Source organism: Hakea prostrata, chromosome 2 (genome assembly GCF_041222555.1).
Source record: "Hakea prostrata isolate BN-2017 chromosome 2, UWA_Hpros_2, whole genome shotgun sequence".
Lineage (NCBI taxonomy): Eukaryota > Viridiplantae > Streptophyta > Magnoliopsida > Proteales > Proteaceae > Hakea > Hakea prostrata.
In genome coordinates, this window is record NC_142601.1 from 20,537,233 (window position 1) to 20,560,644 (window position 23,412).

Here is a 23,412-nt window from a genome sequence, read left to right on the forward strand (position 1 = left end):
TGCAAGTTGGCTCATGTATTCCATTTACAGTTTTAAAAAAATTAAATCTTTAGTTGTTTAGCATGCTTAATAGATGTATTCCATTTACAGACTTTAAAAAAATTAAATCTTTAGTTGTTTAGCATGCTTAATAGATGTATTCCATTTACAAACTTTAAAAAAATTAAATCTTTAGTGTTTAGCATGCTTAATAGATGTATTCCATTTACAAGCTTTAAAAAAATTAAATCTTTAGCTGTTTAGCATGCTTAATAGAGACTTACAGAGAATATGTTCAAGTTGGAATGTTCAATGTTGGATGTCTGAATTTTGATCCAGAAATTTTGGTACATAACTTGTTAATGAAATATGCCATTATCTTGTTCTCTCTTCTCTATTGTTGTTCACTTGTTCCATTATAGTGCAAGCTTAAATTGAAGAATCTTTCTTAGTTTTTGTATTTAGATGTTAAACAGTTAAAGTATTAATGCTTTGATTAAAATTTAAGTGTTGGACTGTTGGGTTTCTATTTTAAGTTTTTAACGGTGATTATTAAATATTATGTATGTTTGTATCGGAATTCGATTCGGGCACAAGCTTTTGAGTTTTGAGTTGGAGATTCAGATAGAAACACAATGTCCGACATAGCTTGGCAAAGCATGGTAAGCCTCGACGAGATGATAGGAAAAAGTCGAGTGTAAATATTGTTTGAAAAAGATTGGATCGGGTGGGGCCACTAGACTAAAGATCCATCTAGCGGGAGGGGACCGCAATGTGGTTGGATGCCCCAATGTCCCTTATGAAGTTAAAGTGGCAATGGCAAAGTATGTGAAAGGAGGGCAAGAGAAGAGGGCACAAAAGAAAGCAAAGAGGGATCAGTTCGAGGCAGCATGCATAGAGGAGGTGGAGGTGGGAGAGACAAATGTGGATCCAGATCCAGCTGATGCATCATCCCCAGAGGCAGAGATGGAGAGAGTACTCAGGATGAGTAGGGAGTCTTATAGACTCGATGAGATCAGGAGGACACAGAGAGCCGTGGGTGCGGGGTCATCCGGAGATCCGGATGTTGGGAGGGCAAGTGGAGGCGGCTCCGGTATGAGGAGGAGCCGCAGTACCGAGAGAGTCAGTTCCATTACCATGGGCCCCACGATCACGACCTAGTGCCACATCTACTGCTTCTAGACCCATTGAGGCCGATCCTGATGTGCAGATACTACGCACTGATCCTGACTTGTTTGCGAGGCCACAGTCAAAACAGAAGAAATTAAAGCATATGTGGGGTAATGTGAAGGACAAGGTGGGGATGGCCTTTTCTAAGTGGGCATTATATCACGGTGTTCCGGCAAATGCTTGCACAGGGGCCTTATTATACGGCGATGGTGGATGAGATCAGTGGTGCTGGACGTGGGGTGGTTGGGCCAACCCCATATGAGATATATAATGTATATCTCCCACGGCATAAGGAAGAGTTGAAAGCCTACATTGATGGCCTTAAGCCAATGTGGATGCACTATGGGGTGACAAGTGATGTGTGATGGTTGGACTGGTCCCACTAGACAGTCTATCATCAATTTTATGTTGAATTGTGATGGGAGGACGGTGTTCCTCAAGTCGTTGATGCATCCGGTCACAAGAAGGATGCAAAATACATATATGGGTTGTTGAAGAATGTGGTGAAAGAGGTTGGAGTCGAGCACGTGGTGCAAGTTGTGACTGATAATGGCGCCAATTTCAAGAAGGCTGGGATGAAGTTGATGGAGGATCCCAGGTATAGGCTCTTTTGGACTCCTTGTGCGGCACATTGTATTGATTTGATGCTAAAAGACATGGGGGAAGTCAAATTTGTGAAGAATGTGGTTCAGCGGGCTCGAAATGTGACCACATTCGTATATAACCATGGATTTGCTTTGGATATGTTGAGGAGGACATGTGGTGGTGATTTGGTGAGGCCTGGGGTCACAAGATTTGCCACAAATTGGATTTCCTTGAAGAGTTTTCAGAAGAAGAAAGCCCAACTACGTGCTATGTTTGCATCTGAAGACTGGTTTGCTTGGCCCCAATCAGAATCACCGGCGGGGAGAGCGAGCACGAGGCTACCATATCCAATGATAGCTTCGGGCAAATCTAAGAGTTGTTATCAAGCTTCTAGACCCCTGTGGTGACAGTCTTGAAGTTGGTAGATCAACAAAGGAAACCAACTTTACCACATATATGGGCTGCGGTTGAGATGATGAAGGAGATGGTTAAGAAAGTCTATCCTAGGGGCAACCAGAAATTCCTTAACATCATCCAAGAAAGGTGGGAAAGGCAGTTGAAACATCCATTGCATTTGGCTGGTGAGTTGAAAGTTATTAAAATTTTCAAGTTATTACTTAAATACTTAATTGTTAATAACGTAATACTTATTATGTAGTTTTATAGTTTCTTACCATCTCATTTGTTGGCTTGTTTGATAGCCTATTATTTGAACCCCATGTACCACTACAAGTAAAGAACTTGGGATGAGGACAGATTTGATCCGGGCAGTCCATGAAGTAGTGGAAAGGTTGGAACCGGATGCGACAAAACAAGCATTAATTAATAATGAGGTAAGACTGTGAGTTGTGACTTGTGAGATGACTAGTAGTCTAGTACTTAAGAATTAGGCTAAATACTTGTTTCTTATTACTAACTTTGTAATTATTTATCGCAGTTAAAGGCTTTTAGAGATGCTACTTGGTAGCTATGGTCGCTCGATCACTATTCAGAGCTAGGGAGAACACCACTCCTGGTTAGTCACTTAGTCGGTTAGTCTAAGTCTTAGATGCTCAATTTGAGTTTTTGACACAATTTATTTTTACTATTATTAATTAGGTTGGTTATGTTTCTTGCAGTGAGTGGTGGCTGCACATCGGGTTAGACTCGGAGTACTTGATTAAGATTGCGGTTAGAGTGCTCTCCCGGACATCTTCGCCACCGGCTGCGAGCGTAATCGGAGCACATTCAATCGATACATTCTAAGAGGCGGAACCGTTTGGGGGTGAAGCGGCTGGAGGATCTTGTATATGTTCATTATAATATGAGGTTGAGAGAGGAGCACATTAGGTTAGGTCAAGAGCAAGGTAATGGGGACAAGATTGAGTTGGCTGACATCTTTGCCATAGATGATGATGAGGAGGAGTACCCCCTATTTGAGTGGGTTAGAGAGCCATTATTGGATGAGGCGGGAGGTCGACCCAGCAGTCAAATTGCACGAGAGATGGGAGCTGATGTTAATGAGTTCTTGGCCACAGAGGGGAGAGTGCACACCGAGCCTAACCGTCCCTTTGTACCACACCCTGGTGCATCCAAAGGTCGGTGAGGATAATATTATATGGTCGATGATGATGATGATATTACTCGGCCACCCGCTAGTCGAGGCACGGGATGATGCAGCGATGATGATGATGATGGACTTGGTAGTGGCCCTAGTGGGAATGACAGTGGGAGTGATGATGATGATGATGATAATGATGGTGGTGGTGGTGATGATGATGATGGTGGTGACGGGCCAGCTGATCAGGATTCAGCTGAACCACAGGAGAGACCACCACCACCACCACCAGAGCCAGCAATTGAGAGTCAGGGACATGGAGGGCCATTAAGGTTCACGGGGGAGAGTCAATTCACCCATGCTACCCAGGATGTCGACCACGGTGCAGGTCATAGTTCCACTTGCAGTCGGAAGGGGAAAGGGAAAGGGAAGCACCATGGACATGGGTATGAGGATGACACTTCATCGTACGGGTCTTACAATCCCATTGAAGTGAATAGCTTGGCAGGCTCCATAGGATCTATGAGTCTAGATGAGTCAAGAGGCTCCACTGTCGGATACCGGATACCGGCAACAGCTGATCCCTACTCGTACGAGAGCGGTGCTGCATCTTCTTCTGGGGCTTATAGTAGTGCATCTTATGGTCAGGGGTTTCCTCAGGATTATGGAGGACATACAGTAGTGGAAGTGGAACAGGGTAGGATGTATTATCCAGCGTCTGATGGGAGGACGATATATGTGCATAGGGGTGCAACTTATATGGATGCTGATTCGGGGGCACAGATGTTTGTGGAGCAGATCTTCGGGGTGCAACCCCAACCCATACCCCCTGAGATTCATCAAGAAGGACTTCCCTATCCTTATTGTGCATTCCCTCAGATCGGATATCTTATGCATGTTGATGACCAGACCTATAGAGCTGCAGTTGTCGATTACCTCGACAACCATAGGCATCACATGTCATGGGATGTCTATGTCCGTTGGTCAGAGGAGAGGATGTCACAAGCACAGTACTACTCAAGTCATGGGATGGATCCGCCGAGGCACTCCTATTGGCACTGACTTAGTGAGTTGTACTTCCCATTTTATTTTTATTACTAGTTACATTGTATCTGATGTTTAAGAGTTTATTTGATATTTCGAATTGAACTTAAAAGTTAGAAGTTAGAGCTTAGAAGTTAATATGTTCATGTTGAATGTTATGCTTATTTGCTTAAGTATAGTTAACTTTATTGTGTACTTTTCGGTCATCTTTACATTAATGTTATGTAATTTAAAAGACATATTTACATTGATTTTTTTACTAAAATGCATGTGCCAATGTGTTCTTTATACACTAATTAGCTTAAATACAGAATCCCACCCCAAAATAGTCTCTAAAACCTGTCGAAACTTGATGTCGAAACTTGTGCGAAAAAGTCCTCGGTTTCCTTGAAATTTCCCAAGTTTCCACCTAAGTTTCCCATTTTCACCAGGTCGAAACTTGAGTTTCCCTCGAATTTTTTACCATGATTAGAAGTACTACTAGTTATGTTGTGTATATGTGTTCATTTTATTATACAAAGGTGTTAGATTCGTATGGAGTCGAGAGAGTCATTATTTCATTCTCAGCAGCTTACAACCAAACAAAATCAATTTTTCCAAATTCAGTAAGCAAAAAAACATTCTTCTCATTTTGACCAGCATTTTCACATGGATTATATTGAATCCATAAAAATCTTTAAATACTAAAACCATGACAAGTGACAGTACAAGGACAAAGAGTGTTGTCGTGCCTTTTGTGGCATGGGATTGGATCTAATCACTGACATCAATGAATTTTCCCAAATTTCCCCAGTTTTGATAAATTCATTCTCAACTCAATTAATTCAAAGTTTTCAGTTTTTAAATACAAAAATTCATGTGGTAAAATAAATTTTATCAAGTCCATTTCTGACAAAAAAAATGAATCATTAATTTCTCTTTGTTTAAAGGACACATGTCCATCAGTTACGTTCAAAGAAAGATTGAGGTAAGATTTAGAAGATATAAAGTTTTTTTATTTTAATTTAATCTGAATCTTTAGATGCGATTAGGGACATATGTCCTTCGTCTAGAGAGAAATAGATGGTCCATTTCTTTGCCAAAAATAGACCAGATAAATCTCAAAAATCTTAAACCGGTGAATCCGGATCCATATTTGATAACTGCTGATTTGACACAAAGGATTTATCTGAAACGTGTCAAGAATCGCTAGATCGGGTAACCGAGTGTTGTGTTTTAAGGATTAGACCGATTCGGTTCAATCTGCGGTCCACTGGACCGGTTGTTCAACATGAATGCGCATCACGAAGTTTGCAAGTTCCAACTAATCAGGAACCCGAGGTTCCCGATTTTATAGAAAAAGTAAGATTTGAACGGTCCTGATTGATTTCACCGTTCACATCTTTCTCAGACCGTAGATTCAATAATAAACCACTAATTATGTGTTTTACACTAATCCCATTTTTTAATTTACTTAATCATAATTATAACCTAAACTGTCAGTTTATCTTTCTGGGTTCTGTTTGCTTTTGTTTCGTTTACTTCCAAATGGGGTTCGTTGGTTGTCCTTCTGATTCATTTTACTTGCCTTCTCATGCCCGAAAACACACGTGCAGCTTCATCGCTGAGCCTTTCTGATACTTCAGACATGATTCAATCTTCCTTTCTGTGTTAATTTCTGTTGTTCGTCGTCTTCGTCTTCTTTTTCAATTGCTTCTTGCAACAGGCAACAGTGTTCTGGAGCAAAGAAGCTTCGATCATTAACTTTTGCAGTTTTCCGGGTCGATTTACCCTTTATTTGTGTTGATCTTCCCTTGTTTCTCATGCTATGGAAGACGAATCTGTACAGTACTAATAATTTTGTGTTTCCTTTTTCCACTCTTAGATTGTTTATTCCTTTTAGACTTAGGTATTGAGCATCAATAGTTGTTTGATTTTGCAACTGAATTAAGATTAAGATGATGGGCTCTGATAACCAGGGCTACGAAGAAGCTCATCTTTTCGCGTCTCGAGAAGAAATGGAGAGTCTCATCCTTGACGAGCCATCGAACGGGAAATCTTTCGCCAATTACCACAGCACCATGACCTCCTTGGGTGATTCACACCACCCCTTATCGCCGCCAACAGTCGCGGTCGCAGTCGCAGCAGGCGATGATCCCTTGCTCTCGCCTTCACCGCGAGTTAGAGACATTCGAAATCCTAATTTATCTGATAATTCGCAGCCATCTTACGCAGATGTTGTATTCAGTCCATTGGTCGAGGAAGACGGTGATTCAAACGGCATCGAAGAAAGTTTTACCCCGGACTCGGTTAAATCAGGGATTTTGTCGAGGTCTGCATCGTCGAGTTCTGAGTATTTGAAGATCTCGGTTTCTAATCCTGTGAAAGAGCAGGAAACTTCCAATTCAATAGTTCCTGGTGGAAACACGTATGTGACGTATCTGATCACGACGAAAACCAACATGCCGGACTTTGGTGGAACCGAATTCAGTGTTCGAAGGCGATTCAGAGATGTGGTGACCTTGGCGGATCGGTTGTCGGAGTCCTACAGAGGGATCTTTATTCCGCCACGGCCGGATAAGAGCGTAGTTGAGAGTCAGGTCATGCAAAAGCAGGAATTTGTGGAACAGAGGCGTCTTGCTTTGGAGAAATATCTTTGCAGATTGACAGCGCATCCGGCGATCAAGAAGAGCGAGGAACTGAAGGTGTTCTTGCAGGCCAGGGGAAAGCTTCCTCTGCCCACGACTACAGACGTGGCCTCGAGGATGCTGGATGGTGCGGTGAACCTTCCCAAGCAGTTGTTTGGGGAATCGAATGCCGTTGCTCCGCATGAGGTAGTCCAACCTGCTAAAGGGGGGAGGGATCTACTCAGGATCTTTAAGGAATTGAAGCAATCGGTCTCTAACGATTGGGTTGGCTCGAAACCAGCTGTGGTTGAAGAAGATAAGGAGTTCTTAGAAAAGAAAGAGAAGCTTCAGGATCTCGAGCACAACCTCAGCAATGCATCGCAGCAGGTAATTAACTTATGTTGTTCCTTCATCCTGTTTATTGTACCACCAGAAGTGATTGTATATTTTTCCATTAAGTAGTCTTCCCAGACAGATTTTCACGTGATATTTTCACTAATGAAATTTGCAGGCTGAATCACTTGTCAAAGCTCAGCAGGATATCGCAGAGACAATGGGAGAATTAGGTTTAGCTTTCGTCAAGCTAACTAAATTTGAAACGGAGCAGGCTGTGTACAATTCTCAGAGAGTTAGAGCTGCTGATATGAAACGTTTTGCAACAGCTGCCGTCAAAGCTAGCAGAGTCTACCGGGTATCAAATGCTCAAACGGTTAAACATCTGGTAAGTTATGATTGTCTTGTTAGCGATTTGGTGATGGCATTGTAGACGTTGGGATGTTCAAAATATATAATCTTGATGCTCAAATTTCGGATGGTTACAACTACAATGACATAATTGTGAGTAAAAAAAACCATGTTTAAGTATTAAGTACCTTTTTTTTCTTGGATTAAAACTGTGTTCTCATTAAAGGGAAGCATCTTTAAAGTGGATCATCTGAGACAAGCATTGTTTGGTTGTTTCTCATTTGGTATCTTGAATGTTTAGCACAAGAAGTAGTTTTAGTTGAGGGATCTTCTAGATTTGGTAATGTTACACTTAAGCATTGCAATTGCAAATTTTGCAGGATACCCTACATGAATATCTTGGATTAATGTTGGCTGTCCATGGTGCGTTCTCAGACCGCTCGAGTGCTTTGTTAACAGTACAGACTCTACTCTCGGAACTTTCGTCCTTGCATTCAAAAGCTGAAAAACTTGAAGCTGCATCATCCAAAATATTTGGTGGCGACAAATCTAGAATTCGCAAAATCGAAGAGTTGAAAGAAACAATAAAAGCGACAGAGGATGCTAAATTTGTTGCTGTTAAAGAATATGAACGCATAAAGGTAAAGATTATATTTCTCATGTTTGATAAGGAATCTATAAGTCTAAATCTGAGCCATATCATGTTCGTTGTAGACAAATGGATATTGATGGTTAAGAATTCTGAAGAATTTCTACTGTATAGTATCCTTTTTAGGATAATGATGTGAACAACGACCATTTGATGAGTAACTTAATAATTTACTAATATGTTGGATTTTGGTAGTTGTAGTTCGATTACATTCCTTTAGGAGTATCACCAGTCTATAACATAGTAGTCATGGCATCGCCTAAGTGGCGCCCTATTGGTGATGCATCGTTTTTAAGAAAAAAAAAATCATAATTTCCTGCCACTAGCTTGATTGGATTTTGCCAATCTTTAAGATAGTCTTAAGTACGTAAATAATGTATAGTAATCGCGTAAAAAAGGATTGTTAGTTTTACCCTCAAAAAGGAGCATGCTGAAGAATTGTTAGCTTTCCTTTCGAAAGAAGAAAGGAAGTTTTCTGCTGGCTTAATCATTAATAGATACCGAATGTCAGAGCCTTGATGGAATCCTTCAATTTCAGGCACAGACATTTTCATAAACTAGAACCTGTAAAGTGAAAAGAATAGATGTGCCCCTGACTTCCTTCATTCTTATCTAATGTAGAGCCAAGTCACAAGTGACTTTGATGTAGCTTCAATTGAAGGAGGCCAAATAATGAAGATCTTGTAATAAAACCAGCTCAATGGGACATATTGGTTAGGGCTAGCGCAATTCAGTTAGGGTATATGGGGTGTCTCAGGTGATCTCAAATGGGATGTTAAGGCTAAGGCTTAGATTGAAACAGTAATCGGATGGATGATATAGTGATGAAGAGAAGAGTAAAAATTGGGTGGAATGGGGTTTAAGATTTAAAAGAAAATGTTTATGACTTTGAATTTAGGGTTTGCTGGGGAGTCTAAACTTCCAGAAAAAAAAAAGAAGAGAAAAGTAAAAGGGCAAAAATGGGGTGGGAATGTGTTGGTCTTCAAGCTTGCCTGTTGTAGGACCTTGTCTTCAAGTGTGGATGTGGAATCGATAAAAAGTGTAGGCTGCATCCACAGCCACAGCTGGATACTGGGTGTTGGTACTCACCCAAAACTTAGTAAAACTACCTTTGATATGCCTCACCAAGGATCTCAGGCCTTCTGAGTATTATTGGACAAAGTATGAGTTTAATCTTGTTCTTAGGTCTGACAATCCTCCCAGAGAAATAACAAAGCTGAATAGCAATTAGCAGATATAGACGTTCTATTCATCCCATTGATTTTTTTTTTCATCTTGGGGGCGCGGGGGGGGGGGGGGGGGGGTGTGTGTGTGTGTGTGTGTGTGTGTGTGTTATTTATACATGGCTAAATAGCCTTACATTGGGAATCCTCCTTGGAGAAGGACTTGAAAACCTCATGGGTGTATGTCATCTACTGGACTTGGGACCTTTTTTTTGAACATTTAAGGTAGCTCTTCTAAATCATGGAGGCTTTAAAGGTTAACAACTGAAAAAACAATTAAGCTAGTATGACTGTTCTGCCCTTGAGTTGGAGTTGACAGAAATTACAATAATGTTACCTTCAACTGAAAATTAGATAGACTAAAGAAATTAAGTTGGACTAAAAAGCTAAGTATGTAAAGGACTTATACTATTGAAATGCTGCTGACCTCCTCTTTGAGGCCTGTGGACTTGCATCAGACTTAAGCCCATCATTGGATCTTAAATACAGTCAGATTAGACACTATTTTTGATCTTTGTACAGTATGTGAACAGCTGCTAACAGCTAGTAATAATTGGGGTAAACACCCTTGACCTCCTTAATAGTATCTAACAAAGGTTTGGGAAAACCCCAACCAGAGGGAGACACCAAACGGCAGCCTAACGGGGCTTATTATTGCAGAACATAGACTGTGGTTAAGTGTGTGTGTTTTTTCTGTGGTCGGATGGAAATCCAGGTTAGAAACATATAACCACCCGATGGGTCTCAAACATCCATGATTTTAGGCTCTTTAAGGGTATGGCTAAGGTCACCAAATCTTAGACCAAACTAATGGACTGATGCTGAGATACAAAGATGTTCCCTAATGAGAAGGTAAATTAAGAATTACTAGGTGGCCGAGTGTAGACATTCTAACCAACTAATCAGTAGCAATGTACCATAGAAAGATAGGAGTATGAAACAAAAATAGAAACAAGTTGCTGATGTGATTCTCAAAAGAGGTAGCAGCTGATTGGGGAGGAGGCATTGATGGTTTTAAGTTTTCAGAATGAAAAACCTCGATACTAGAGCTGCTGGAGTGTTAGTTAACAACAATATCAACAACAAATTGATCCTCTTCAATAGCAATCTCAGCTTGCCGCAATAGATTTAACAGAATCTCGGTTCTTTCATAAATATAGACTTCATAACAGGGAGTAAAATTAGAAACAAAAGAGTTTGACTTTAGAAGAGCACATAAGGTCTTACTTCTTTGGAGGATATGACCAGAGGAGATACCAGAATCAGGGTTGTGAGTCTTCTGACCACAAGAGAAATCCACCACCCACCAAACCATTCACACCCGCCCCCATCTCCACACTTCCTTCATGAAATGCTAGTCCTTCTAGGGCAGACTACGAGGGAGACCCACATCAACAGCAGCAGCCTAGATGATTGAGAGGACACTATGCCAGAGATTGTCCTCAAAAGAAAAGAATTGCTATCCTTGACACCAGCCACCAACACATTGAAGATGAAGTCATTTGTCCACCTCTAGATGTACTAATGTAGTCAAGAAGACTTCTTTGATGAAAAACTACCTGGACAATTGTCCACCCCCTGACCCTGCGACTGTCGACAATTTCTCTTCTTGGATTAATGATGCGGACGTCTTTGATTTTCGTTGGTCCGGTCAGCGATTCACCTGGGATAATCGTAGAGCTGGTTCCGCTCGCATCGCCTAAAAAATTGATAGATTCCTTGTCAACCACCCTTGGCTCCCTCTTCCCTGCTAGCCATGCCCTTTATGGCACCCCTCTTCTTTCAGATCACTCCCCTTGCCATATCAAACTACTTGACCATCCTTCATTTGGGCCCAAACCGTTCAAATTCTTCGATATGTGGATTTCTAATCCTTCTTTCCTTCCCACTATCATAGCTGCCTGGTCCCAACCTGTCCACTGTCACTCTCTCCCTCTTGTGGCTTTTGCTTGAAAACTCTGAAACACTAAAATTGCCCTTCGTTCTTGGAACTCCTCTACCTTTGGTAATATTTCTTCTAGGGTCTCCGAGTGTCGGGTGAGCCTCTCTAGTGTCCAATCCCAACTTTAGTCTGATCCTATTTGCCGGTCCTTGGCGGAGGAGGAGAAAGCCCTCTCCCTTCACCTCTCTTCCCTGGTCTCCCTTGAAGAGAGTTTTCTTCGTAAAAAATCCCGTGTCAAGTGGCTTGAGCTTGGAGACGCCAACACCGCTTTCTTCCATCGCTCTCTTAAAGCCTGCCACAATTTCAATTCCCTGCCTTGCCTCCTTTCGCGCAGTGGTGCCTGGATCTCAGACCCGCCCTGTATTAAGGAGGAAGTCGTCTCCTATTTCTCGAACCTCCTCTCCCCCCTCCCTCCCCCTTCGCCCGTCCTTTCTTCCCTCCATTATTAATAAATTCATCGACCCCTCTCTTCTCCCATCTCTGTGCTCTATCCCTTCCCCCGATGAGATCCACATTGCCATTCGTTCCCACAAAGCCAACAAGGCCCCTGGTCTTGATGGCTTAAGTATGGGATTCTTCCTGGCCACTTGGGATTTCATCGAGCCCGACCTTATTCATGCAATTTGCAGCTTCTTCCTTAACCCGTCTCAGCTCTCCACCATCAACAACACCTTTCTCTGTCTTATCCCCAAAAAGCCTGGTGCCTCTTCTTTCTCTGATTTTCGTCCCATTTCTCTCTGTAATCTCATCTACAAATTCATCTCTAAAATCCTGGCCAATCGTCTTAAATTGGTTATCCCCTCTCTTGTCAGCCCCAACTAGTTGGCCTTCATTGCTGGTTGGAGCATCTTTGATAATATCCTCCTATGTGCTGAGAATGTCTGAGGCTTTGATAGAGCTAGCCACTCCCCGGATGCTCTTATGAAGGTTGATCTTCATAAAGCCTTTGACTCTATTCGATGGGATTTTATTAGTGAAGTCCTTTCGGCGATGGGCTCCCCCCCCCTTTTGTCCATTGGGTCGAGACTTGAATCTCAACTCCTCACTTCTCGGTCATCACCAATGGCTCCCCGGCTGGTTTCTTCTCCTCGCGCATTGGTATTTGTCAAGGATGCCCCCTTTCCCCTATCTCTTCACTTTAGCGTTGGAAGTGCTTTCCCGTCTTATCCAATCCAAAACTGATTAGATGCTCATTTCTCCCATTCCCAAATGTCGTTTTCTTAAGCTCACCCACCTCGCCTTTGCTGATGACCTTATGATTTTCTCTAGGGTGGACCACTCCTCCATCTCTTCTATCCTCGAGACTCTCTCCCGCTTCGAATCCCTTTCTGGCCTTAGAGTCAACTTTGAGAAATCCACCATCTTTTTCTCTGGTATCTCTGATTTCTCTAGGGTCTCCCTCCTGGCACATTCTGGTTTCAGCCCAGGCTCTTTTCCTGTGACCTATCTTGGTCTTCCCCTCATCCCTGGTAGGTTCACTCGCCACCATTGCTCCCCCATGCTCGATCATATTCAAAAGAGCTTCAACTCTGGAAGAGTAAGCTACTTTCATTTGCTGGGAGAATGGTGCTTATCCGCTCTGTCCTCCAATCCTCCTATCTCTACTGGTGTGGTATCTTTTCCCTACCTAAATCTATCATCCATTCCATAGTTGTCAAGGTGTCGCCTAAGCCTCGCCTCGGCGTCTGGGCTCCTTCGGAACGCCTCAAATTGGCGTCGCCTTATTTTTAGGCAATAAGGCGTCCGCTTTTTTCCCCCTCCTTTTTTAAATCATGAGAAAGATGCCTAATCGAAGGCATATATTGAAATACTTATTAGATTCCGATTGTAAAGTATCTATTTTTTGAACCTATATGCATATGTATAATGACTCTACATGTGATCAAATGTTAAAATAAAAATAAAAACAAACAAAATCGAAAGAGAATAAGTTCTTGACTCAAGTCTCACACTCTCACTCTCACTCTAATCCCTAATCTCTTTCTCTCTTCCTCTCTTCTTCTCTTCCATTCCCGTGACGACACTGACAAGCAATGGCTAGCGACAAACAACTTCTTCTCTTCCTTTCTTCTCGCAACTTTTTATTTAGGACCTATTATGTGTGGTATGTAGTATGTTGGATGACTTGAGGTAGTCTGATATTAGTTTTTTTATTGTATAAGAAATGATAGATTTAGAGTGAATGAGATGTACACTAAAAATTTCACTTAAAACGCCTCAACCGCCTCAAAAGCGCCTCGGAGGGCGCCTCGTTGACTCATCGCCTCAATTAGCCTAAACTGCCTTGCATCGCCTCGTTGCCATGACAACTATGATCCATTCTCTTGAGTCCATTTTCTGTGTTTTCCTTTGGAAAGGCTAGGAGACCCCTCGCTTCCTTCATCCTATTAGCTGGAAATCCATTTGTCGTCCCAAATGTGAGGGTGGTCTCGGCTTTCGTCGTATCCATGATATGAATATGGCTTGTCTCATGAAACTCATTTGGAAGATTGCCTCTAGACATGATTCCATTTGGGTTTCCTGGGTCTATTCCTATCTCCTCAAGAATGACTCGACTTGGACTGTTCCGCCCCCCTCCTGGATTTGGAGGAAGCTCTTGATTCTCCGTGATCGGGCTCTCCCTGCCATTTCTGTCAGTGTTTCTTCTGGTATCTCCACTTCTTTTTGGCTAGACCCCTGGCATCCGATGGGTATCTTGTACACTATTCTTGGCCCTAGAACCGTTTATAACACCCGTATCCCAAAAACCGCTCCCCTTTCCACGTTCATCTCCTTTGGATCTTGGTCCCCCTCCCCCCACCCTAGTCTCACTTAGGTATGGAGCTCCCTCCCCCCCATCTACCCCCTCTCTGATGACCGCATTGTTTGGCTGCACCCCCACTCTACCCCCTTTTCTACTGCATCGGCTTGGAACCTACTAAGAACCCCTTCTCCCCCTATCCCTTGGTCCCCTCTTGTTTGGTTTAAAGGCCACATCCCTCGTCATGCACTTACTCTTTGGAGAGCCCTTAGCCTTGCCCTGCCTACCCAAGCTTTTCTCATTAGCCGTCACATTCCCGCCAATAACTGTACCATTTGTTGGAATAGTTCAGAGGATATTAACCACCTATTTTTCTATTTTTCCCGCTCTGTTTGGTCCCGTGCCCTTGCATCCATTTGGCCCAGATCACGTCGCTCTTTTGGTTTTGCACATGAATGGAATTGGATCCTGAGAAACTTTGCTGGTACCACTGCTTGTGACCTTGTGGGTAAGCTTGTCTTTGCCGCCACTATTCACCATCTTTGGTGGGAGTGTAACATGCAAAGATGGTCCTCCAAATCCCGTTTAAGAGATATGATTTGGAATGCCATCTACTTTGATGTTTGTTCGAGACTGAGTTCTCTCCCCCACCCCCCTGTAGTAGATTCTCCTAGAAATAGGCTGATTGTTAGTTCTTGGAGTCTCTCAGCTACTTTCTTGCCCCCTCTTGATTGGGGTCCCCCCCCCATTTTGTTCCTTGTTGTTTTGTTCCTTTCGTTTGCTCCCTTTTGGCTTTGGTAATTTAATTATTTATTCATCCAAAAAAAGAAATGCCCAATATCTTTGTAGCAGAAACAGTGGAAGACAGCTGATACCCAAAATTTTCCAAGTGACACCCATCATGCCCTTGACCTCGAAGATCTTCTTAAAGGAATCGAAGTAGACAAGATCAAAGAAAGCACGTCTAATACAGTGGAAGAGATGGAAGTAATTGAGAGTGCTCCTCTACAAGCCTTTAAAGTTAAAGATTGTTTTCTTAAAGAAATGGTGTGTGTGCCTCAAGTCTTTGAAGAGAAGGAAAACAAGGCTGGAGATGGTACTACAGATATTCACAACATGACCAAGATAACCGTACCAGTGAAAGCCTACTGTATGGGTGTTGGGTCTTTGTTCAACAAGTTTATGTGGTTGTGGCCTACTGTATAGGTCCATAGGTTTAGTGGTTAGGTCAAGTACGGAAATAGGTTCTTGTTTTAGTTTAATTGGTCTAATTATGTAAATTCTACCAATTTAAGTTACAAGGGTAGAATAGTCTTTTTATGTTTTATTTCAGTTTAAGTAATGTTTAAGTCAGTGTAGGATATGATAAAGAGTCCTTTTAAGTTTGGTTATACGAGTCCTATTTTGAATTTGGATTAGTATTGAGTATAACTAGGAAAGTTATTTTATAAGTCCTAATTTCACTAAGACTTCTAAGGTATGCAATAGCGGACGTATTGAAGAATATAATTAATGAAGTGTGTGTTGCTGCCTAAGAGCAAGGTTATTAGAGCTTCTTATCATTGGTAAGGGACCTCCATGTCATCGAGTAAGCAACTTAGGGTTTCTATTTGAAGGATTCTCCTCTGCAGTGCTTGTAACCTGCCTCCACTTCTTTCCATCTCCCGCACACCCCATTGCAAGGTTTGTGTTAAAGGTAAGTAATAAGTCAGCACTTCATTCCATTCCCCTTCTCATACCAGTCTTTCTATTCTTGAGTTTTGGATTTCCTAGAGACTCAAAATTCAAATTCAGGTCGATGCCAATTTAATTTGTCAGATCTGTCCCAAACTTTAGGAACTCATCTCCCCAACCCTAGTGATCTTCCATCCCAATTTCAGCCCTATTGGACCAACCAAACCCTAGTCTAAGCCCTAATTCCTTTACTGCCCAAAATTCCTAAACCCTATTGTAAACCCTAATTCCTTTGCTGTTCTAAATTCCCAAAACCTATCTTAAACCCTAATTCCTTGCTGCCCTGGATTTCCATACCTGAACCCTAATACAGTGGAACCCTAACTTGAACCTCAGGATAAGTTTGGTTTTGATAAGAATCATAAGATCCTAGAAGAACTGTCCCTCGTTTACTTCAGTCTACATCAGTGTTTTGACGTGTTCTTTTGTTGTAGTTTTGCTGCACTTTTTCTTGAGGGTTACCTCTTTTTATCTCTGGAAAGAGTTTCTTGTGGGGATTGGATTATGGTTGTGTTGACTTTGCTCAGGTGTATCCACTATTTGGATGATTTAGGTGGTGCTCTTTCATACTTCTTACATCTTGGAAGTGGTTACCTTCCAAGTTCTATGTTTTGTTTATGGAATACTTAAAAATTTACGTGGATAAAGAAACCAATCCTTCCTTGGTTGAATTATTTATGACAAAGCTCATGCTACGAACAAGATTTTCATATCGGCCGTTTGTACTGGTATTGGAGGGTATTGATACAATAATTACTGAGAATATTTTTGTTTTTCCTCCCTAGGGGGAATTTATGTACATTGATATGGTCAGGTAGAGGTTAGTTACACTTCATATGCAAACAGAAACTCTGGAGTGAGATACAGAACTGATATTAACTCAACGCCTTGGAAACTCTCTTCCGCCTCCCTCCCTGCGGATATGAGTTAAATAAAGGCATCTAATATTAAGAGTGACGCTAATCTTCAAGATTTCAATACGTTACAGGAATATAAAGTGCTTAAATAACAGACAAGAGTTGGAAGAACTTGTTTAATATAAAAAAACAGCACAAAGAACTTGTTTAAAAATGACTCAAATCCTTCCACTAAGTTTTAATATAAATGTATTTATTGTATGCTAAGATATTTTATGCTTCAAAACTGTATTCTGTATGTTTCATAAGCACATCAATGTGTTCTTCACCATTTCACACTTATCTTCAATGTATTTTTCTTTTGTCTCCTGGTATGTTGTTATATGATTGCTTACATTAAATTCATCCGTCTGATATGATAATACTGTTTCTGCTACTTAAATCCTTGGTTATGAGGCAGGAAAACAACAGGACTGAGCTTGAAAGGTTGGACAGAGAAAGACACAATGACTTCTTGGCCATGTTGAAAGGGTTTGTAGTTGGTCAGGTATTTATTTTCATCCTTTGCTGGCTTTAGTTGCTGACTGTTATTTGTTTGGGAAAATATATACATCTTATAATAACACGTGCTCTTGTTTGGGTGCAACAATAGCTTGGCTTTATGAATACTTACTGAAGATGTTAAAGCTAACTATCAGAGTATAATTTCACTGGGCTTGACTTTATTTGTCACTTCGTCTTCAAAATATGGTTGATATCTCAAGATTGAGATCTTTGCATAGTTATTGAACACGTTGATGCAGATCTTGCATTGAATTGGATTGTTTTCTTTTAAACTCAACCTAGGGTTGAAGGATATTGGTATTGGACCTTTGACCCCTAGATTTTTGTGGTCATGGTCCTATTTATTGGCCTAAAAGTTGTGTCTAGGCCAACTACGGGAATGGTCTGTTACTTGGTTCAATCTGGTTCATTTAAATGTATCTTTGGTCCAATTTTAGCAAGGACAGAGAAGTATTTTCATATTTGTTGTTATTTAGGGTGTTTAAGGGCCTCCATGTTTCTTTGGCTTAGTTTTGGGTGGGTTGGGAGGGGGGATGAGTTCTTTTAGTTAGATTTGTTCTAGGAGGTTCCCACACCTTTTGGGATCAGTTCCCACACTTCATACATGGTATTGTTGTATTTTGTTTTAAAGTACTTGTAAGCCTAGTTTTATTAGGTTTTCTTTTAGATAAATTCCTATTTTAAATCAAAGTTGTATACTCTATTTATACTGCCATTATGGGATGAATAGAGAAGATGTGAATTAGGTGAAATGTTGACTTTCCATCACCAGAGTAGATTGGAACCAGGGAAACTTCCCCGCTTATCAACCCTGTGTTCAATCCTAGTTACAACACCTCATCCCCTTCAGGCCCCTGTGACTTCAGTTTCCTAAATAAGTTCGACTAACCCTATGAGTTCAGGAAACCAAATCTGACCATCAGTTTTTCGTGAAATTAATATCAATTGCCTTTAGACCTGCATTGTTCTTTTGAAGCCCCCGTCTCCATGTGACCTTCAAGACCCCAAAACCCCCTCCCTCCTTGGCAACTGGAACCCTATTAGTTCTGGTTTACTAAGATCATGGCAGCATTGGCCCTTGGCTGATGCCCTCATTCCAAGCTCACATCATGTGTAATCTGTCTATTTTGCAATTTGAAGCATGAAAAAAGGCGTTTGCTATGTAAGCCTTGGGGAAATAGGTTAATCTCGTGATCCTACTATAGATATGCCTACATTGGGTTTGGTGGTAGTACATAAAAGAAGAAACACCTGTGGTAGAGGCAGATAGAAAGTAAGATGCTTTTATTGTGCATGGTTCAAAAGTTAAACTCAAGGCCAACTTGCCACCCAGAGAACTGAGATGGGGTGAAATCTCAGTAAGTTGGTGCCTTTTTTTTGGGGCCAACTCAAATGTCCATTTCAGTGGGGGGTTTTTTGACGGGGGATTGGGCTGACACTTGGTATATAGTCTATTTTAGGTCCTTTTAAGCTCAATGACACTATTGGATTTATGTAAAAATGAGTCCAACTTGGAGTTTGATTTTGGACCATAGTTTCTAACCGCTGCAATGAACTAAGATTGGACTACCCCAATGTACAAATAATTTGGTCATAAAAAGTAATCAGATCATACATTTCATGTAAAACAGCTTCAATAAACAATAGAAATGTTCAAATTACATTCTCTTGGATGTGCTTCAAAGAGGCTAGATTTGTTATAGATGTAGGCTATATGTAGTGACATTCATCAACGGGGTAATGCAAAAGCTGATCTCAAAACCAGCGGGAGATAAATTGCATTAGTGTTGACAAAATTAAATAGCTAGAGATTTCTTAGCTTTTCTCTTGTTCTATCTACATAGAATATAAGAACATAAAAAAGGGATAAGAGGACGAATTGAGTATAGAAGAAGAAAGGGGTTGGAGGATGTGCTATCTCAGCCCTGGTTCTCTATCTCGGTTGTTTAACATGGACTATTCTATAAGCAGTGGCAACATGGGCTGCAATTTTAGGTTTTCTAGAAGCTTAACCTTTTGTTGCAATGAAAGGGCCTATCTATAGCTTGACAAGGGATAGAAACTTCCTAAATTAAAATTAGAAACTGTTAACCTAGTCACTAGTGACATTTGAATATTTTTTTTAGGATGAATAAATAATCATTATTAAAAGCACCAAAGGGAAGAAACCCAAGTACAGTTACCAAAGGAAGAGAGGGTTGGGTTGGGGGGGGAGGGATGGGATGTGGCGGGAATGTGTCCAGGAGAGTTGATGTTGTGATTCTTGTGAGAGCATGCACTTCAACTGGCAAGCCACTGAGCTAGTGGCTGTTCGAATAGTTTGAGGGGCTATGACTTGGCAAGATGACTTCATAGTCATGGTTGTTGTGAAGCTCGATGAACTTGAGGCCATGTGAGGTTTAAACCAGGGTATTGAAGACTTGAACCAGGACCTGAACTGGCCTCTGGAAGGAATGGGCTGGATTAGCCTAGTTCTGCCCTACTCCTAGAGCAGCAATCTGTATTGGCTACGCTGGTCGGGCAGAATCTGGTGCCTAAATCCATAAATTCATTAGGTATTAATGCAGGCCTGCTGCTTAGTATCAGTGTTAGGGATGGACATATATTATATCCCTTATTTATGTTGCCTGGCCTTTGGTTCTGTTTGGTTTAATTGGTAATGTAATTCTGCCCAACTTGAGTTATGAGGCCTTTTCTCTTAGGTGTCCCAAGTGCCTTAGTCTAATAGGTTTTCCAAGTTTCATTTTATTTAGAGATTTCATTTCCAAGCCATCTACTTATAACCTTCTTTGATGGAAGAGTAGAGGGACCGGTCAATTTTAGCTTTGTATCTTGATCTGTTCCCTTTTTAAGGGTATTGGTTCTGGTGTTTAAAATCCAGATTTGTTGGTTCCTTGGTGTTTAGAGTCCAAGCAACTGTGGATATCAAGAGAAATCGTTAGATATCCTTGTTGGGATATTTTAATCTTCCATCCAATAGGATGAGCTTGTCTAGATACAACCACTGTTGTTGCGACATGTGTGGAGAGTTGGGATCATTCTATTTACACTTGATAGCTGCAGAATGCCATTTAGGTATCAATTCTCCCATTTTTCCTCTCTAAATACTAGTGATGACGGTGTATATTTTGTAGGTTAACTGCTGTTGGAAACTCTCACTTTCTATCAGTATTTGCTTCACAGAGGTCCTGTGGAACACAGGATCAACTTTGATTTTTCTTGAATTTAATGGCGAGTTTCTTCTTCCTTGTAACATTACAATGCCAACGATGTGTTTGTTCTACAGGTCGGTTATGCAGAGAAGATGGCAGATGTGTGGGAAAAGGTTGCTGAAGAAACCAGCACCTATGCCCAAGAGAGAAGTTGAAGTGTGATTGTAAATTTAGTTTTGGGCTTCTCCATACATATTTTTTCCTCTTTCTTTTTATTCAATCGCTCCTCCCACTCCCTTCCATTTCGTGGGTGGTATTGCAATTTCTGTACAATAGTAGAAAATTAGCAGCACGTTAACAATAATGATGAGAGCACTTGGTAGAATGTTTTGAAATCTTGGAAGGTTTTTGTTCCTCTTTTTTTCTTTTTTCCCCTTGCCCCCAGTTTGCTGAAAGGAAGAGTGTTGGTTACTGTTGCACTTACATTTTTTCATCTGTAAGGGATGCTTGTTTCACATTGTTAATTTCTAACCATGATTTGCAAAAGTTAAATGGAATGAGGCTGATAGGAAGCATGGGGTCACTTTGTGCCATGGAAGACATTGTGGTATCGACAGTGTCAACATGCCATACTGTTTTTTGCGTTTAGCAGTTACCGGTGGCTTGATTTTCTATGTGTGAAAAGCGTATAGATTGATGTCACTGTGGTCATTCACATCTACCCTTTCAAGCAAGAGTTCTCATTGTCATGTCTGTCGATTCTTTGACGTTGTTGCTCTTCATACTTTTTTCTTGCTCCCGGGGCTTCGTGACAGGTATCAATTATACTGTTGGTCTCGTTATGGTCTAACATGCTCGGACCATTGAGGTGGTTCACTGATCTTCTCTTCTGTTTCAGCCGAAGATGGACGGACGGGGTGGAACCTGGAAATAGGGGTGTAAATGGATAACCGAAACCCGTTTCTGAATTCGCATCTGCATCTGTTTAGGGGTATCCGAATCCGTCCGATTATTAATAGGATGCGGATATGGTATACCCCTTTCTTACCAAATATTATCTGTCCGATTAAGTTAATTATTTAGATTTATTATTCTTATTTTTATAAATTTTACTTATGATATGTGACTATTTTTTTAAATTTTTTACTAAAATAGCTATCAAAATTGTTAAATTCTTAAATTTCAAACCTAGCCCTCACAAATAAAAAGATAAATATTTAATAGGTTGTTGAAAACTTGTATTCAATCTATATTCATGCCCATTTAGAAGAATCTAATTAAGAAAATAACTATCCGATTATCATCCGAATTCGACAGAATCTGTCCGAAAACCTATAGGATACTATCCGAATCCGTCTGAAAGGGAAATGGGTTTTGTTTTGGTTCGCTTATTTTTTTTGGGGAGGGGGGTTGTCAAAAGCTGAGATATGTAATTAATTGAAAAAAAGGCAGATGAAGAGACTGGAGGAAAGAGCAGAATAGCTCACAACAAACATCGGTGGAACACCCTACCAAACACGGTTCAGCTGAAAACGACGAACCCCACAGGCAAGGAAGTAAGCAAATATATTGTTGTTCCTAGGAATAAACCGAAAAAAAACTCAACTGGTAATAAAATTTCAGAAATGAGTCCCCTACTCAACCAATCTAAAGGGGTTGTGGCTTGTTTTGTTAGGAGCATTCAGTAATGGTGGTCTTTTCTAGGAGAGTCATGGAACTCCATGTTTGGATGAAAAATTTGGTTTGGTTCAACCATAAACCCAATGGAAGGCACTCATCAACTTAAAAAAGAACTCGAGTAGAGTTCTGAAACGAGATCTGGTGGAAGTGTAAACATTAGATTAATTTCAGCCAAGTGGGTCTCACCAAGAATTTTGAATGCAGGTGAACCCCTAAGGACTTGAATCACTCCTGACTAGCAAGTGACATAAAAAATAGGGGCTGAACAAAACCATATTGCGAGAGAGATTAACTTAATCAATGTGTACAATATGACCCGGCCATACCTCACAGTGGTGGGAGCCTCATGCACTTTCTATACCCTTTTCGTGATTTTCTATATTACACAAAAATAAAGCAGAAACGTTCATAGTTCTCTTGGTTGAGTATAGCGGAAATAATGGGTATGTCTTGACATAGAAATCTTGCAGATCACTCACTAGAAAGCAAATACATTCATTTTCAATCTAAGCTCCAAATCTGAGAAATAATAGCTGGCGTTGATGATGAGATCTAGAAACTGATTATATATGTTGCAAACGCATTCCAAATAAGTGGAATTTCAACAATGAAACTCAAACCCTGCAGGGAATAATCAGAAGTAACAAATGGATGTAAGATCTGAAAGGAGAGAGAAAGGAGTACTTTGGAATGTCTAGAAGAAGAAGATGAGTGAGAAGAATAAGCTGAAGAATTCAAGGAGAAATAGCACCTGGTTGCAGCAATGACTGGCTGGACTAAACACCAATCAGATGTTTGCAAGGCACACATCAGCATGTATACTCAAATTTTCTTTCAAAAACTCAGTAAATTCATGGAAGAGCACAGCTGTTTATAAAGAACAAAAAGACTCAGTGTAGGACTCTTTACCCAACTAAACAAATTTCCCCTTAGTTACCTAAACATACTCACTATGCAGGCTTATGATTAAGACCTGGAACAACAAATAACCCACAAGTAATTATCACAGGTTTCTAATTAAGGATCACATCAATAAACCATCCAGAACTAATCCACCAAAAGCCAATCTATTCCAACCATGACTTGAGACAAGGCATAACCAAGCTCACTTAGACTACTGAGCCTGCATCTTAACCATGACCCAAAATTTCTAATTCAAATCTGAAACTTCTGTTGACTACAACCTTGTATTTAACAAGGGAAATAATGATTTCTAGCTAAACTTTAATACTGACAAACTAAAACCAAATGGAAAAGAACTCTAAC

General features: G+C 40.8%; 1 protein-coding gene across 1 annotated transcript; it reads left to right on the plus strand.

The window, feature by feature from the left end:
• The first annotated feature begins 5,821 nt into the window (after positions 1-5,821).
• On the plus strand, positions 5,822-21,392 carry LOC149023991 (sorting nexin 2A-like). The gene is made up of 5 exons (XM_089144403.1): positions 5,822-7,308; positions 7,433-7,642; positions 7,986-8,246; positions 17,211-17,297; positions 20,601-21,392. Exons 1-5 carry the CDS (start codon positions 6,253-6,255, stop codon positions 20,679-20,681), a joined length of 1,695 nt encoding a protein of 564 aa, XP_089000529.1. The 5' UTR covers positions 5,822-6,252; the 3' UTR covers positions 20,682-21,392.
• Positions 21,393-23,412: the final 2,020 nt, after the last annotated feature.

Coding starts and splice junctions, on each gene's coding strand:
- LOC149023991 (XM_089144403.1), top strand. CDS start 6,253: ATGATGGGCTCTGATAACCAGGGCTACGAAGAAGCTCATCTTTTCGCG. Junction 7,643..7,985: donor CTCAAACGGTTAAACATCTG/GTAAGTTATGAT, acceptor CAAATTTTGCAG/GATACCCTACATGAATATCT. Junction 8,247..17,210: donor AAGAATATGAACGCATAAAG/GTAAAGATTATA, acceptor GTTATGAGGCAG/GAAAACAACAGGACTGAGCT.